Source organism: Sciurus vulgaris, assembly GCF_902686455.1.
Source record: "Sciurus vulgaris genome assembly, chromosome: 12".
NCBI classification, from domain to species: Eukaryota; Metazoa; Chordata; class Mammalia; order Rodentia; family Sciuridae; genus Sciurus; species Sciurus vulgaris.
In genome coordinates, this window is record NC_136473.1 from 64,753,481 (window position 1) to 64,772,487 (window position 19,007).

Genomic DNA, 19,007 nt, shown 5'->3' on the forward strand with positions numbered 1-19,007 from the left:
TATCAACTGGTAGCTTTCAAGACAGTATCAAATGATTTTCAATAGAAGTTAAGGCATCACAAAAATTATATCATGAGCAGTGACTAGAAATAGTCACAATGGTAGTGTCTAGTCTGCAAAATGTTTACCATTTTTAAGTTCACTAGAATTTGCAATGCATTTTATCATAATGATTATTTTAAAGAGATTTAGCATTATAATCTACAAAAATACCTTTTACCTACCTAAATAATAATGCTTTAACTGGTTTATATCTGGTAGTGTTTTAACTGGTTTATATCTGGTCTTCTTTGGGAAAGTGTATTCCTGTGATAGTGAGAAATGCCTTCATGAACATAAATGCCTTGTATAAAGTATTTCTCAAGGTCTTTCTGTTCTTGGATGTTTTGAATTGTGGCACAAAAGGATATTGGGTCTCTGCAGGAATAGGAAATCCAAATTACTGCTGTCTTTTATTTGACTGTATGAGTCATTTGTGAATTGAGTCAGGTACTTTTTACACAGATATGAAGGAGAAATAAAACATTTTTTATAGTTTTGTACAGCTTTTAACATAGATAATATATACAAACTGAGCTCTTTGAAGACTTATTTGCTTTCATATCTCTAGCCCTTAGTGCAGTGTCTGAAGATAAAAGATGCTGTTTGTTCAATGAATAAGTTAACTGGATTCCCGAAGGGCTTTACGTTCTGTGTGGTCTTTTGATGTTGTGGTAATTCGATATATGTATTATTTTTATAGCAGTTTTGCATCATGGACTTTTAATTCTTTGTACAATAGATGGTGCATATCCTGAGACTATAAATGGGATGGCCTAGTTGCCCACTATCAACTCACAATAAGAATTGTTTTTGGTGCAGTGGGAAAATTAGCAGAATAAGGAGATTACCTAATGGAATTAAATGCCAAAGAACAAACTGTGCTTTTCCAAGATTAAAAACAAAAACAAACAAACAGAAAAAAAGAACCCTCTAAATCTCAATATCAAGGGAATGTTTCTATTTTAAAATAATAAGACCTTTCATACTTTTGACCTTAAATGTAAACACCACTGTTTGCTAATCCTTTCCTTCTCCATGAGCCCCAGTAGGAGGAAGTGTAGCATGATTCTGAGGAGCATGGGTTATGGAACTCAGGCCAACCTCAATTCAAGCCCCACTGTTTTTCCCCACTGTTTTCAAGCCCCACTGTGATCTTGGTCAAGCTGCATAAACTCTATAAGTATTATAATGTCTGTTTTCCCATTGTAAAATGAGGCTGAAGTATCCTTGTGACATTTAAGTGAATTAATGTTCATAAAGTACTTATGCACGTAGAAACGTTCAGTACATGTTAAGTTACGTGTGTTTCATCTTTTTTACCTCTTTGCCTTTTCTCATTTATGTTTTCTCAATAGATTTGAAAAGTTTCTACCTATTTTGTGAAGACTTAGTTTAGAAGGTCTCTTTATTGTATTTTTTTTTTAATCTTTCACTCCCTCTTCCAAGTTACTACAGCAGTGGATATAGCACCATGTATTACAGTTACATGTTTGTCTCCTACACAAGATCATGAGTTTATATAGTTGTAGATGGACACAATACCTTTATTTTATTTATTAATTTTTATGTGGTGCTGAAGATCAAACCTAGTGCTTCACACAGGCTAAGCAGGCACTGTACCACTGAACCACAACCCCAGCCCAAGATCATCACTTCTTTAAGGCCAAGTAATATGTTTGTATTTTTCTTGGCTCCTGCTGCAAGGGTTGGCACATGGTATTTCACAGAGCACTTATAATTGTTAATTGACTTGTATATGGAAATCATCTATAAATTGTGCAGTTTTAATCAAATGTAGTACTATTTTAGGACTTAATATATGCCTAGCAATGTGCTTGGCATATTTGGAAGTAATTATTTGGCATTTAAGTGGCAATGATTAAACTATTACCACAAGCTAATTCAGCAATGATTCTAAGTACCAGACTGTAGCAATTTTTTTAATCAACTCTATATAATTTATTTCTGCAACTTTTAAAATCTTGTGTATAAGTGAAAGTTTTGTTTCCTTCCTTGCCCCTGGAAGCTATCAAAATCAGTCTGATCTTTTAAATTGATTTCCCCCAAGAATTATAAAGTTGATTGCTTAAATATAATATTTATATCTTATAATCATTATACTTTAATGGCTAAATATTGATGACTAGCATTGAGAACTTATTATATGTCAGGCACATACCTACAATGCTATTTGATTTAAACCCTTACAACCCCTATTACATAATACGCTTTTTCATGCTTTTGCAGTAAGAGAATTAGAGCTCAGAGATATGGAGTAACTTGCTTGAGGTCACAGAGCTAGTAAATGCAGGATCCTGAATTTGAACAAGCATTACATCATATGCATTACTAAAAGTTAAAAAAAAAAGTTTGATTAAATTTAAATAAAAATTCTATAATCTGATTCTGGGGCCTGAAGTTTTATTTGAACTTTATCAGTTTTTTTTTTTTAATTTATTTTTATTGTAAACAAATGGGATACATGTTGTTTCTCTGTTTGTACATGAAGTAGAGGCATACCATTTGTGTAATCATACATCTACCTAGGGTAATAGTTTTTGATTCATTGTTATTTTTTCCTTCCCCCTCACCCCTCCCACCCTCTATACAGTCCCTCCTTCCTCCATTCTTGCCCCCCCACCCCCCATTATGTGTCATCATCTGCTTATCAGCGAGATCATTTGTCCTTTGGTTTTTTGAGATTGGCTTATCTCACTTAGCATGATATTCTCCAATTTCATCCATTTGCTTGCAAATGCCATAATTTTATTATTCTTTATGGCTGAGTAATATTCCATTGTATATGTATACCACAGTTTCTTTATCCATTCATCAATTGAAGGGCATCTAGGTCGGTTCCACAATCTGGCTATTGTGAATTGAGCAGCTATGAACATTGATGTGGCTGTATCTCTGTAGTATGCTGATTTTAAGTCCTTTGGGTGTAGGCCGAGGAGTGGGATAGCTGGGTCAAATGGTGGTTCCATTCCAAGTTTTCTAAGGAATCTCCATATTGCTTTCCAGAGTGGCTGCACTAATTTGCAGCCCCACCAGCAATGTATGAGTGTACCTTTTTCCCCACATCCTCACCAACACCTATTGTTGCTTGTTGAACTTTATCAATTTTTTTAAATTTAATTTGAGTCAGTACATATAAAGGATCTAATGTTTATTTCAGAGTACTTGCTCAGAAAATGATAGTTTTATTTCTTCTGATAAATTCCAAGATAATTGTATAAAAACAAGTAACATGAGCAATGAAGGGGATGATACTCTTTAATCCTGAGAGGTTTTTAATTCTTGTTGCATTGTTTTATGAACATCTTATTTAATCCAAGATGATGTTACCACATGCAAGAAATCAGAATACTGGAAAAGGGTACAGAAGTATAGGCTTGTCTTATTTCAAAATTCAGTTCTTCTCCATTGATACTTTGACTTATCAAAAAATAAATTGTGAAATAGTAGGTGTGTTTTGTCACTATGTGTATTTGTCTAATGTCTTAGGTAGCAAACACGTGTTGTTTAAAAACTTTTAAAGTCATTCTTGCTGTTTGACTTAAATGTGATGTACTAGATGTTCAGCATCTTAAGATCCAAATAACTTGAACACAATTTTATTAGAATATAGATTTGGGAATTCTGTAAGTCATATGTTATCTCCCTGATTGTTATTACATGTCACAAAATTCTGATGTAGCATATTTTACCATTTTTTTCTTCCATAATGTCAGTGGAATGAGGGATCGGTTCTATTATGTTTAGAAGAAAATTTTTAAAATGTTTTCAGCCCTATATTTCATGTAAGCACTTTTTTTTTATTTATTTTTTTAATAGGTAAATCAACAAACTGGGAAGATGATGGGTGGGGAGCATGGGAAGAAACAGAACCCCAAGAACCTGTAAGTCTTTATAATATTTGCATGTTTTCTGATAGGGACATTTTCCTTTTGTAATGATGGTGGCGTGTTTCAATATTAGGTTGGCATTTTAAAATCTATGTCAAGAAAGTTTTTATGTTTACTTAATAGTACCTAACTTGATACTTGTTCTTAAGGAACTTAATGACTGAATTGCTAAGTGTGTGTGTGCCTTAGTCTATGCTATAACAAAATATTAGAGAATATATATATATACATATATATGTGAATAATTTATAATAAATACTTATAAATACTTATTGTCTTATGGTTCTGGAGTCCAAGATCAAGGGGCCAGTATCTAGCAAGGGCCTCTTGTTGCATCATAACACTGCAGAAGTGAAGACAGAGAAAGGGAGAGTGTTTGTGAAAGGGGGCCAAACTCACAATGACTCCTGTAATAATGAACCCACTGCTTTGATAGTGGCATTAATCCATCCCCTCTGCTCTTGTGGCCTGATCACCGCTTATTCAGCCTCACTTCCACATCCTTTTGCACTAGGGACTAAGTTTCTAACACATGCTTTTTTAGGGATAATGCAAACTATAGCAGTGGGCTAGTTGAAGAGTGGTTGTTTTAGGATTCATCTCTCATAAGTTTGTTTTTTTAGATTCTTTCACTTATTCATTCAATAATTGTTTGTTGTGCCCAGCAAACTGTAGGCATTTTCCTGGATGCTGGGAATATAGCAATGAGCAAGTAGATAAAGTTCCCGTGTATGTTATGATATTTTTATGTATGAATAATAGAAAATCTAAGTTAAACTGGCTTAAATAAGCACACATAGAAGAAGGTCAGAGATAGGATAGCTCCTAGATTGGTTGATCAGGCATTTCAACCACATTCTTCCCTTTTGTCTACTTTGTACATATAGTGTTGGCTTCATCCTGCGTCTTCTCTCACAGATGTCATGTGGCAACATGTTTGTTCATTCATGACAAAGAGAGAAAAAGACTTGGTCTTTCAATGACTCTTCAGGAGAAAGGAACAAATTTCTCAGAAGTCTCTAACAAACCTTGCCAGAATTTTCTTGGCCAGAATTGTGCTACACGTTCTCATCTAAACTAATCACTGGCTAGGGTTATGAGATTTTCATTGACCAATCATACCATCCCTTGAAGGTACATGATAAGAGGGTCAGCTTCTCTCTGGCCACACAGGAGGGGAGTTCATACCTGAACAAAAATCAGTTTTGTTTTGTTTTTTTTTTTCCTGAAGAAAGAATAAATATATGTACTGTGTAGGTCTTCTTATAGTCCTTGTTCCCAGGAGCTTACACTTTAATGGGGAGAGAGAAATAAAATTTTAAAAAAAAGAAAAAGAAAAGAAAGACAAGTGAAGAGTATTAAATAGTGGAAATAGGTGCTCATAGAATTCAGATGGTTATGTGACAGCAAGTGATTGAGTGACTACTGTAGGTCAGGGCAGGCTTTTCAAAATTGAGATCTAAAAGACAAAGTCAATGAGGTGAAGATCTGGCAAAGAGCTCTTTAGGCCAGGGCAACAGCTCATGCAGAGCCTCTGAGGCAAGAAATCTCTTGGTGTGTGAAGGAACATGAAGAAGCCCATTGTGGCAAGGGGAGGACTGAGACTGCTCCAGGGTCCAGGCAGAGAAGTAAGGATTCCTGATGTCAAGTTTATTGAGTTTGGAGCTTATTCTGAATGTTTTTGGAAACCAGACTTACCTGATTTCTATAGCTCATCTTGAAGCCTCTTTAAATAGGTTGAAGTAGGGAGAAAAGTGGAGGCAGGGAGACCAAGTAGGTGGCTGTTGCTGTAGTTTAACTGAGAAGTGAGGGTGACTTAATTAAGGTAGTAATAGTGAAAATAAGAAATAGACTCTGGATAAGTTTTGGAGATGAAAGTAAGACTTGCCAGTGAGATGATTGTGAGGGATAAAAGGAAAATGAAAAGTCAAGAATAGCTTCTTTATTCTGGGGCGTGGTATGAAATAAATAAAACATGATTGCCAAAAGGTTGACATTCTTAAAAGGTGGGTAATAAGTATCATTCTGTTTATTTTTGTTAATGTTTGAATTCTCCACGATAACAATTTTTTTTTTTTAAACTGCCATATATTTGGTCTGAAAAACTGAATGGATGGTGTCCTATTGAGTTGGGAAAGAGAAAGAAAATAATTGGTATGGAGGAAAAACAGAAGAGTGTCATGTGCTGAGAAGTAGGGATATGCTCAAGTTATTGAGATTTATATACCTCATATCTTTTTAATTCTTTTGTTATTCCTTTGTTATTTTGTGTTAAGCAAATATTTTTATTGTACAATTTAGTTGCTCAGATTTTTAACATTTTTGTTATTTTAAATACATAATATATTAATATAATTCACATACCATGTAATTTTGACCTTAAAACTATACAGTGTACTGTTTTTTAGTATTCACAAAGTTGTACAACCATTACCATGATTTAATTCCATAATATTTTCATCACCCCCAAAAGAAAATCCCATATTCATTAGCAGTCACTCCCTGTTCTTCTCTTCTTCCTAGCCCCTGACAACCACTAATTTACTTTCTGTCTATAGATTTGCCTCTTCTGAATATTTCATGTAAATAGAATTATGCAGTTAAAAAAACAGATTAACTTCTGTTTATTCGTGATTTATTCTGTTTCATGGCTTTTGCTTATATTTTTTGTTTGTGATCTTGGATTCTTCCTCTTTTTCTTTATTTCACATTCACAGCTATATCAGGACTAATAGATTTTACTCAGCTAAGGTAAGACTTCTGTTATTTCTGCTCCTGTCAATGATCATGAACAACCTCGAAGGCATAATTGGCTTCAGAGATATAACAAGAATCAAAGTAAAACTTGGCAGATGTATAAAATGTACAAGTACAAGCTCCAGTCAAGGTAACAGATATTGCTGCCCAGTTAAAGATAGGGAATTGAAAGGAAACTTGCTACTCTCTTTTGCTAGGAACAGACAGCAAACTCAAATCCTATCTTCACTAAATGCACTGGGTCTTATCCACATTATAGAGGACGCCAGAAGTGGAAGAAGTAGAATGTATTGAAGTCAGGCATCATTGTATCAAGGTGCTATAACTATAAATGTAGTGATAAGGTTCTCTATCAGTTGCCAACAGAGAATGGTAAACTTTTCTTCTTTGTTAGTCTGACTTTGGAGAGGTGTTGTGTTTTGATCATTAGGAGTACTGCAGTGGTGTGTAGATAAATGACAGAGGTAGCAAAGAGAAAAGTGGACTAGGAGCCAGTGCCACTAAATGCTGACTGGAGACCAGCTGTCTGCTACTGAGTTCATCAGAATACTGTAAAAGCTCCAGGGTGCTTTTTATCTCCATGAGTTGTTAGCTCTTTGAGAGTAGTTTCTCGTTTTTATGGCATTAGAGAGTAAAGGGCTTTTGTATTCAGAGAGACTTAGTACCAAGGATCCAGAAGAGGCCTTTGTAAGAAAAAAGAAATCCTCTTTAGCTTTTTCTGGTTCCAAGGTGTCAGCTGTAATAAGGGCTTAGTGTAGAAAGCATATTCTGGGCTCAACAGAGCGGAAGTCACTGTGAAGCCGAGGCAACAGCAGAAACAGAAGGTATAAGTTCAAGACCTTGAAAGATGATGACAGTGGGACCATGATCAGAATGAAGAAAAGAGCACACAGAAATATGATGAAAGGGGAAAAAACAAAATGAGACGAGAGCCAGATAAGTAGAAAGAGGAACATTGCTTTCCCTGGACCAGCAGAACATTCCCTGTAGTAAAGCTATACTTCCTGGGACTCCATGAGAACCCCAGGCTCTGCTACCCACTCACACAGCTGTGAACAGAATATCAAACACCTTTGACTCTGTGGAACAGATTTGAAGTTTTTTATAATCATATGATATGTCTGAAGAACCTGCTGGCCATGTTAACTTCCATCACTTCAAAGAAAATATAAGACCTGTGTGGGAGGATGATGCAAATAAAAATGGTGATAGGTGGATCATTCACCTATGGAAGGACTTGGCTTCCCATTGCTGTGAAAAGCTCATCTTGGCCATGCTAGGGAAACAGTTCATGGTTGGGGAGGAGATCTGCAGGGCTGTAGTCTCTGTTTTCAGGTGGACATCATATTAATATAGAATAAGTCTTCCAAGACTGAGCAACCCAGCCCAAATTTAGGATATACTTCAGTGAGTGCTTAACCTACCTCCCAATACCACTGAGGAAAACATCTCAAACTGACAGCATCAAGTACATGTGGAAGGGCTTGGGGACATGTCCCTGAGCTTAGCCGAAGGAGCTCTGTAGTTGGCCTTGAGAGAAGAAGGCTTGTAGAGAAGTGGTAGATCAAGCTCCCCTTAGGGCTTCTGGCCCCTTGCTTTAGTTCTGATTGATGAAGCTCCTTGCCCACATACACTTCAAGATACTTTGAAACAGCTCTTCTGTAGAACCCAAGTTGCACTGCCTGGGCTTGTTTTATTTCTATATTGTCTTTCCTACACTCACCATTATCTAAAAACAAAAGAAAGTCATCTTTTTCTGGGTATTTTGAAAGATAAATTTTCTGAACAATAAAATCTTTTTCTCTACCAAAAATTTGAGGCCAGGTGCAGTAGCGCATACCTGTGATCCCAGCAGCTCAGGAGGCTGACAGGAGGATCACAAGTTCAAAGCCAGTCTCAGCAACTTAGCAAGACTCTGTCTCAAAATGTGGAGGGGAAAAAAAAAAAGAAGAAGAAGGGTTAGGATGTGTCTCAGTGGTTAAGGGCCCCCTTAGTCCAATCCCTCATACCAAAAAAAAAAATTAAAAGAAAGAAAGCATTTTCTAATATCTACTCTCAGCTTTAACTAGCCACATCTAAGAAAGTATGCATCTGTGACACTAAGTGCTCAAAGCTTCTATGTCTTCCATAGATATTCATGCCTGTTTTTGTCTGCTGAGGCTACCATAACAATACCACAGTCTGGGTGAATCAAACAACAAAAATTTATTTTTATCACATTTCTGGAGGCCCAACATCCAAGATTAAGGTGCCATCAGTGTTGGTTTCTGGTGAGACCTTTCTTCCTGACTTGCACTGTCTTCTCTCTGTGTCCTCACTTAGCCTTTCTTCTATGCAAACATGGGCAGAAAGACGGGGGTCCAGGGAGCAAGTTCTGGTGTCTCTTCCCCTTATAAATATATCAGTCCTAATAAAATACAATCAAAAAAGGGCAACAAATTATTTAGGAGTGGGGATGTAACCCAATGGTAGATTGCTTCCTTAGCATATATGAGGTTCTAGGTTCCATCCTCAGCACCAGAAACAAACAAAGACAAAACTTAACAAAACTTTTTGGGCTGGGAGTATAGTTCAGTGGTAGAGCGTGTGCTTAGCGTGTACAGATCCCTGGGTTTGAGCCAGGCCAACAAAAACATTTTGCTGTTGTTTTGAGGGAGGTTTTGGTGCTAAGAGTAAAATTTGTGTTTAATTCATCCTTTTAATCTGAAAGTCCAAGTAGACTTTAATTTTACACATTGTTTAATTTTACCCTTTGCATTTTATATCAACTGTAATTTAATGTAAAAACTTCTCCTTCTCTCCCATTTTCCCTCCCACCGCATCCATCCATCCATCACAAGCAATGCTTGTTATGAACTTCTTTACATCTACCATGTTTCTTTGGTTACATGTGGGCATAAATTGTCATGATTGGGAGTTAAATAGCCTGAATTTCTGTCCTGCTACTTATTATAAAACCTTGGATGGGTTACTTAATTTCTCTAAGATCAATTCCCCGGTTCCAAAGTGGAACTAAGAACATTATCAAATTTATAGGATTGTTATGAGGATTTAATGAGAAGTACTTACTACCCGGAACATGGTAAATGCTCCATAGATGTCAGCTGATCTTATTATTGCAGTAGAGTGAATTCCAAAGGTGGAATTATTAAGGCAAAAGGTATATACATTTTAAATTTTAATAAAAGGTTATTGCAGTTTGTATTACAAATAGCAGTATCTGAGAATGTCTTTTCCTACTTGGCACGTGCAGACATAAAACAGCTGTGAGCCAACTGCTTTTTATCATTGATTGTGTGCTAGTGTCTATTTTGTAAAACTAAAATTGTTCTCCATTTTTATTTTTAAAAAATCAAATGTCAGGAAACAAAAATCAGAGATGAATTTTTTTGTGTGTGTATGGGGGTGTCTTGTTTGAAGGTATTTTTAAAATTGTTGACTCCCAGTATGTTATCAAACTTTCATCTTTACCATAGGTGGAAAATGCCATTTTAATGTTTTGATGTATGTTTTAATATTTTAATTTTACACATGAGTAAGCTTAGTCATCTTGTCATATTTTTCACTTTAAAGTCTTTTAGGGGTGTTTGTATTTTTTTTTCCCTAAACTCTATTAGCAATTTAAGGTTCATAACACTTAGTTGAACTATTAGATCTGTTATGATTTATGTTGAGCTCCAATTCTTTCTTATTTTTCATCTTGTTTGTTCAACTAGATGATAAAGTTTCTGAGCAGTAATTGTTTGGTAGTTTATTTTTTTTTGGGGGGGGGGTGTGCTGGGAATTGAACCTAGGGGCACCCAACCACTGAGCCACATCCCCAGCCCTGTTTTGTATTCTATTTAGAGAAAGGGTCTCACTGAGTTGTGTAGGGCCTCACTAAGTTGCTGAGGCTGGCTTTGAACTCAAGATCCTCCTGCCTTAGCCTCCCAAGCTGCTGGAATTACAGGTGTGTGCCACCGTGCCCAGCTCATTTGGTAGTTTCTTACATGACATAGTGCCTCGTGAAGCACATAGATTTAGTATTTAGTATTAAATAATTGTTCAGGAGATAGAGACATGTTTTGGGGGTTCAGAGTTTTATTGTAGTTATTTTTGAAATGCATTTTTTTTTCTTTTTATGAGTGATGAAGTTGTTTTGGTACATATTTACTATAGAAAATTCAGGTAATGTTTCAAAATAGAGGACACAGACACAAACCCAAATAAATACAATTTCCTCATACTAGACAAAGGTGCCAAAAATATGCAATGGAGAAAAGATAGCCTCTTCAACAAATGGTGCTGGGAAAACTGGAAATCCATATGCAACAGAATGAAACTAAAACCCCTATCTTTCAACCTGCACAAAAATCAACTCACAATGGATCAAGGACCTTGAAATCAGACCAGAGACCCTGCAGATTATAGAAGAAAAAGTAGGTCCAAATCTTCAACTTGTTGGCTTAGGATCAGACTTCCTTAACAGGACTCCCATAGCACAAGAAATAAAAGGAAAAATCAATAACTGGTATAGATTCAAACTAAACAGCTTTCTCTCAGCAAAGGAAACTATCAGCAATGTGAAGAGAGAGCCTACAGAGTGGGCGAATATCTTTTCCACTCATACTTCAGATAGAGCACTGATTTCTAGAATATATAAAGAACTCAAAAAACTCTACATGAAGAATACAAATAACCCAATCAACAAATGGGCTAAGGATATGAACAGACACTTCACAGAAGAAGGTCTACAAGCAGTCAACAAACATATTAAAAAATGTTCACCATCTTTAGTAATAGGAGAAATGCAAATCAAAACTACACAAAGATTCTATCTCACCCCAATTAGAATGGCGATTATCAAGAACACAAGCAACAATAGGTGTTGGAGAGGATGTGAGGAAAAAGGTACACTCATACATTGCTGGTGGGGCTGCAAATTAGTGCAGCCACTCTGGAAAGCAGTGTGGAGATTCCTTAGAAAAACTTGGAATGGATCCACCATTTGACCCCGCTATCCCACTCCTCGGCCTATACCCAAAGGACTTAAAATCAGTATATTACAGAGATACAGCCACATCAATGTTCAAGCTGTTCAGTTCACAATAGCAAGACTGTGGAACCAACCTAGATGCCCTTCAATTGATGAATGGATAAAGAAACTGTGGTATACATATACAATGGAATATTACTCAGCCATAAAGAATAATAAAATTATGGCATTTGCAGGCAAATGGATGAAATTGGAGAATATCTTGCTAAGTGAGATAAGCCAATCTCAAAAAACCAAAGGACGAATGATATCGCTGATAAGCGGATGATGACACATAATGGGGGGTGGAAGAGGGGCAAGAATGGAGAAAGGAGGGACTGTATAGAGGGAAAAGAGGGGTTGGAGGGGTGGGGGGAAAGGAAAAAGTAACAGAATGAATCAAACATCATTATGTAAATGTATGATTACACAAATGGTATGCTGTTACTCCATGTACACACAGAAACAACATGTATCCCATTTGTTTACAATTAAAATAAATTAAAATTAAAAAAAGAATTCAGGTATTACAGAAAAATAGAAATAAATAATCAACTTTATATTATCTAAGAGTAATCATTGTTATTTACTTTAAGGATTTATCCATGTAGGCATTTTTTTATAGATCTATACAGATAGAAGCTTCAGTGGGTAAATGAATGGGCACATAAAAAATTTTATAAAAATAACCAACTTCCTCTTTCCACAGGTGGTACCCTGTGGAGAGTAGTGGAAAATTTTATAAAAATGGAATTCTGTATATGCAATTGAATAATAAATAATAACTAATTCTACTTGAATTTATTTTTGAAGTAAAACTTAAGAGTTAATGAATCATGGTTAACTTCCTCAAGAAAAGTAATTTAAAAAGTTAGGATTGAAGGTAGGGTTTTTGTTATTAATTGTATTTGTGAGAATTTTTTCTTTGGGTCATTTGCAATTGAATTTAAAAAGAGTTCATGCCTTGCCCCATTTAATTTTTTTTTTTTTTGTAGTTATAGATGGACAGAATGCCTTTATTTTGTTTATTTTTATGTGGTGCTAAGCATAGAACCCAGTGCTTCACATGTGCTAGCAAGCACTCTGCCACTAAGCTATAGTACCAGCTTGCCCCATTTAATTTTGAAAAAATCTTAAGGTCTTTCACTTGAAAATTTTAGACTGTTAATCTGGAAAATGGCCAAGACTGGTACTTTTCATGCCGTATTCGAAGACACTGGCGAGTTCTATAGAGGTGCTGTGTAGCTTCTCTATCTCTGTTTTCATCCCTTTCATATATTAAAATTTTGTACAAAATTTTGTTTGGGAATAAAGGTTTTGCTCCCCTCTGCACAAAAAAAAAAAAAAATGAATGTTTAAAAAACATTGGGCATTACATATGTTAGTAGCAGATTAGAGGGAAAAAAAAACCCCTAGTTTTGTGGCATTGTTTACTTTCTTTTTGTGTTTCAAAATTGCTGAAACACTTATGTCTCTTGCTTTAAAGTGCAGATGAGTATTTCATTTTTATGAAGTAGGTGGCAAACTCCTAAGAATTACAGTGAGCGTACTGACAGTCCCTTAATTACACTGGTTTTTATTGGCACCACTATAATGTGTACATATCTTTAAAGTCAACAGGATGACAGGAACAATGCAAATGATGGATTCAACTAAAATTGAAAGGTTTGAGAAACTACTCCTGGCTACTTCAGTGGCTGTCTAATCACTATAATACCTGATATGCCAAAAAATATTTGCTGCTATGTTTATCATACTGACCCCGGTAGTAACTAGCTATAATTGAATGGATGGTTTTATACTACTACAATTTTATCATTTGATACATTATGAAAGCAAAATCATTTGACAGATTTGTAGATTTTTATAAACTTCTTTTTGTAGTTGGGATTGATCCCAGGAGCACTTAACTACTGAGCCACATCCCCAGCCCTTTATAAATTTTATTTAGAGACAGGATCTCACTAAGTTTCTTAGGTCCTCCATAAATTGCTGGTTTTGAACTTGAGCTCCTCAGTCTTGGTCTCCCAAGCTGCTGGGATTATAGGTGTGTGCCACCACACCTGGCAGATTTCTGGACTGAAAAGAAAAAAAAAAATTATTTTATTGGTCTTAATTCAGAGAAAAAAACCTTGAAGTGTAGGCCACACTAAAATATAACTATAGATTTTACCCCCAGCGTAGGGTAAAATAGATAATAGATGGATTTAATCTAACTTTAGTAACTATGTGCTATTTTTTGTAGAAAACCAAGGTAGTCCCTGGCATACATAGCATTTTTAAGCAGTGAGGTACTTTTATTTTATTTTTAAAAAACTTCATGTCTTACTTGGGAAATCAACTACCTTGTCAAATGATGGTGTTGTTTTAGAATCATGAGCTTCAAGGGAACAATTTTAGTGACTGTAGGCTCCATTATTGTGGGGAGGTTTTCCAGAAACCTAATTGGTAGGCAAATGTCCTTATGAAACAAAACAAAATGATGAGCCTGCATCTTGTCAGCCATGGAGTGCATGCTAGTGTTCTATGAAGCTTCACAAAACATTTTTCTGCACAGCCCAGTTTCCTGCCTGAGTTTCTTCATGAATTAGAAATCAAGTTTTGCTGCAGAAGCTAAGATCAGTTTATTTGGGTCTACCTAGAGTGGACTTTCCTCCATCTCCACTATACCAGTATTTTCATCTAGTTTCTTACTTTGACTTGAGGCTCCCTGAAATATCTGACACAGGAACTACTTCAGACAGATCCCCATTCTTTATTTTTGGTTTTTATCTCTGCTGTCCCTTCCCTGTGCATTAAACTAGGCCCTCAAGAGCCTTTGTTCCTCTGTCAGTTCAGCTCTCAGGACTCTCAGATCTTCTGTTGCCGTAGTTCTCATCCTGCTGCAATTTTGCCTCGCACCCCAACCCCAGATGACAAAGGCTGGGGCAGTTTTGTTCATCACGCTGGGGTACTACTGGCATCTAGTGGGTGTGGGCCTAGGATGTTACCAAATATCCTACAGTGCATAGGATAGTCCCTGTTATGGTTTGGCTGTGAGGCGTCCCCCTAAAGCTCATGTGTGAGACAATGCAAGAAGGTTCAGAGGAGAGATGATTATGTTGTAAGAGTCTTAACCCAATCAGTGAATTAATCCCCTGATAGGGATTAACTAAGCGGTAATTGAAGTGGTAGGGCTTCAGTGGCCTAAGTGTCTGAAGTGACTGAAGGAGGTGGGGCATTAGGGGTATGACTTGGGGCGTTTAGTTGTATGTGGCAAGTGGAGACCTCTTTCTCTCTGCTTCCTGATCATCATGTGGAATGGTTCCCTCTGCCACACTCTTCCACTTGATCTTCTGCTTCACCTAGAGCCCTGAGTATTGAAGTCAGACTTCTATGGACTGAGAACTCTGAAACTCACAGCCCTTAAATAAACTTTTCCTTCTCTGAAATTGTTTTGGTCAGGTCTTTCAGTCACAGCAGCAAAAAAGCTAACTAAAACAGTCCCCAACCCTGAAGAATTATCTTGCCTAAAATGTCAAAAATTCTGAAATTGAGAAACCCTGACTTAGAACAATTTATTATAAACTGCTTATCTTAACTTGGGGTGAAATCAGTTTGTGGTAGTGTTATGGTTTAGATACGAGATGTCCCCCCCCCCAGAGCTCCTGTAAATACTGGAATATTCAGAGGTGAAATGTTAGATTATGAGAGCTGTGACTTCATCGTTTCAACCTAGTTTGAGTGGGCTGGATGGCAAATGTAGTTAGGTGGGACGTGGCTAGAGGAGGTGAATTACTGGGGAGTGTGCCTCTAGAAAGGTGTATCTTCCCTGCGGCCTCTTCCCTTTCTTGACTCTGTCTCTCTTTGCTTCCTCACCCTTCCGTGAGCTGAGCAGCTTTCTTCTGCTGGGCCTTTCTGTCGTGATATGCTGCCTTACCTTGGGCCCAGAGCACTATCTGTGGACTAAGACCTCTGCAACAGTGAACCGCAAATAAACTTTCCTTCCTCTAAATTGTTCTTGTTGGATGTTTTGGTCACAGCAATGAAAAAGTTCACTGAAACACACGACTTTTAGTGCTTCTTAAAATAATAAAATTCAATTTAAAAAATATAGAGTGTATCATCGTTTTAAGGGTGATTATTATTTTGGGCAGCTTTCATCTCTAGAGTGTGAGAAAGAAGAGGGATGAAGTAACTGAAACTCAAGGGGTTATAAAATCATTTTTATTTCTACTTATTAATATTTTAAAAGTTTTAAAAACAAGACATGGGGGAGAAGAGGAGAGTAAGAGTGAGTCAGCTTGCACAGATCTGAGCAGGTAACCTCACTGCTTAATAGTGCCTTCAGTTGCTCCCCATGTCCTCTTTAACCTGGGGGAAGCTGTCTTGATAAATCTATTTTCCTATCCCAGAATGGGTAGAGTAATAGAACTTTATAGAGTTACTCTGAGAATTAAGATATATGTGTAAAGGGGTTAACATAGTGTCTGGTACATAGAAAGTGTTTGGCAAGTGTCCCTATGAAAATCACCCAAGTCACCAGTGTCATCCCTGCCTCAGTACTCTTTATTTAGTTGAACAGACCCAAACACACATGAATGACAGAACACTTGTTGATGGACACACTGTCTTGTGCTCAGGATGGTGCCAAAGGATTTCTTTATCATAAGAAGAAGTTTCAGGTCACTGTGGCCTGCTTTCTACATTTCAAATTGCTTGGGTACAAAGTAACATTACAGAATAATTTAGGACATGTATTTTTTAATCCTTTTGTTTTTTGTTTGCCTTTATATATCATATGTTCATTTTTTCCTGATGTAACAAGGGATTTCTTCTTTTTTAGGATTTATTAAAATAAATTTGATTAACACAATTTCTTCCCCTTCTCTTCTCCTGGTTCCCTATTTTTGTTTTGTTTTGTTTTGTACCAGAGATTGAGCCCAGGGGTGCTTAACCATTGAGCCACATCTCCATCCCTTTTTATTTTTTATTTTGAGACAGGGCCTCACAAAATTGCTTAGGGCCTTGCTAAGTTGCTGAGACTGGCTTTGAACTTATGATTCTCCTGCCTCAGCCTTCCACATCGCTGGGGTTATAGGCTTGTGTCACCGCATCTGACTGGTTTTCTGTTTTAAATTTATGTTATAATATGGTAGGTTTTACTCTGCTTGGAGCAAAATAGGTAAGTCTATGGGAAAAACAAATTTTTATCACTATTCATAATTTTTGAAAGTTTCATTTGGGTTTGGTTTTTGTAATTTTAGAGGCTTTTTTTTTTTTTTTTTTCTTTTTTGGATCTGATAAATCAAATACTATGCCTTAGTCACAAGGAACAACTCAGAATTACATGTGACTGGGAAGTTGCAGTTGCATAGGTATTCAGCTGCTCCCCCATGTGGCTGTGGATCAGAGGAGATTTAGAGCTCATATTAAAAGCACAAAATCTTTGCATTTTGTGACAAGGTGGCATCATTCCTGAGAAGCATTACTAAAGGTTTATATCTAGATTTTATGGCATATCAAACTCTAGTGATGATACGATATAATATGATAATATGGTAATATTTTTGCGTTCTATTTTTATAATATGAAACTCCCACTTATATGCATTAACTGCACTGTGGCAGTTTAAAAGCATATGCTCTTAGTCCCACAGTCACAAGGAAAGATGAAGTGGTAGGGAGGACATAGAAAATGTAGTCAGGCACAGTGGTGCACGCTTTGGTATGCCTGGGTATCCCAGTGACTCAGGAGACTGAGGCAGGAGTATTGCAAGTTTCAGGCCAGCCTGGACAACTTGGCAAGACACTGTCTTAAAAAAATTTTTAAAAGGAGTGGGGCCCTCCTTTGGTAGAGTGTCCTATTCCTGTATTCAGTCCCTGGTTCAAAAAAGGGGGGGTAGATTGAGGGGGTAAAAATTCACGAAAAATGATGAAGATTTTGTTTTTCTGCCTCTTTACCCTCCTGTCATCGGTAGATGAACCAGAATTCTAAGCCACATGAAATTTCATTTTCTGGTTTCATATAACTAAAAATGTACATTTATGAGCTGACTGAGGGTTAGGGATATAATATGATTATGGCATCATATTAAAATAATTTTTAATCATAAAAGTGTAATGTTTTTAAAAATGAAAGCAGCCTCATACCTTCCCTACTCTATTGAATTCAGTCTGTAAGATAATACATTAGGTTGAGTAAGGTAGAAATCTGTATCACATAAAACCAGGAAGCCATAAGAGAAGTGATCATAATTTAGTTATACAAATATAAAAAATTCCTGCATGGAAAAACAGAGCATTGGGAAAAACTTTGGTAGCTCTACTAGGGCCAATTTTCCTTTATTCTTTGCCATTGAGCTGCTCAATGGCTATCTCTCTCTGAATAGGGTTATTTAATAAATTCCCTAATACTGAATCATTGCTAAAGTGATCCCAGTGTGACATTCTTTTGATGCCTTGTTTATATTTAACATTTTTGCATTAATATCCAAAACATTTATTTATAGTGGATATTTTATTTGTTGGTCAGTTTGACATATTTTGTTAAGGAATATTATAAAACTAAAAGAATTGGGGGTCTAGGGTTGTGGCTCAGTGGTAGAGTGCTTGCCTAGTCTGTGTGATGCACTGGGTTCAATTCTCAGCACTGCATGTAAATAAATGAATAAAATAAAAGTTCATCAACAACTAAAAAAAATTTTTAAAAAAGAATTGGGAGTTTTCCTTTTTTTAGTAGTCCTTGCCTCACAAAGCAGACAAGCTAAGTTTAAATACACTTGGTATTTTTTGCATCTTTACTAATTATAGTGTCCAGGGTTTGGCTCAGTGATAGAGCAGTTGTCTACCATATACGAAGTCCTGGGTTTGATGCTCAAGCACTGCAGAGAAAAGGAAAAAAGTTGCATACAATTTCAGTGTGGCTAATGAGGCCCAAGTAGTCCAGCCCTTAGTTAAGAGAGGAAATAAAGTTATAATATAGTAATTATATTTTTACCCACAGGAAAATGAAGGAAATACTTGTAAAACACAGAAAACTTCCTGGCTTCAAGATTGTGTTTTATCTTTATCTCCCACCAATGATCTTATGGTTATAGCCCGGGAGCAAAAGGCTGTGTTTCTAGTGCGTAAGTACTCTGTTATTTTCCGTGACCTTTAGGATTAGATGAAAAGAAAAAGTATTATTTCTGTTTTATGTATTATATGGTGGCATCTCTTATCTATGCAACACTTTTATTTTTTTCTCCCCCCTTTCTTTTATCTTTTTTTCTTGTTTTTCTCTCTTAGCTGCAAGGTACTTAAACT

The 19,007-nt window shown here is 36.4% G+C and overlaps 1 protein-coding gene across 2 annotated transcripts in view; it reads left to right on the forward strand.

Moving 5' to 3' along the window:
• RAB3GAP2 (RAB3 GTPase activating non-catalytic protein subunit 2) overlaps positions 1-19,007 on the forward strand; it is a 94,324-nt gene that overhangs the window by 18,307 nt on the left and 57,010 nt on the right. For both annotated transcript variants that reach the window (XM_079107450.1, XM_079107449.1), the window contains exons 2-3: positions 3,880-3,944; positions 18,706-18,829. In XM_079107450.1, coding sequence (XP_078963576.1) covers positions 3,880-3,944; positions 18,706-18,829 — 189 coding nt within the window. The remainder of the gene's footprint in view (positions 1-3,879; positions 3,945-18,705; positions 18,830-19,007) is intronic.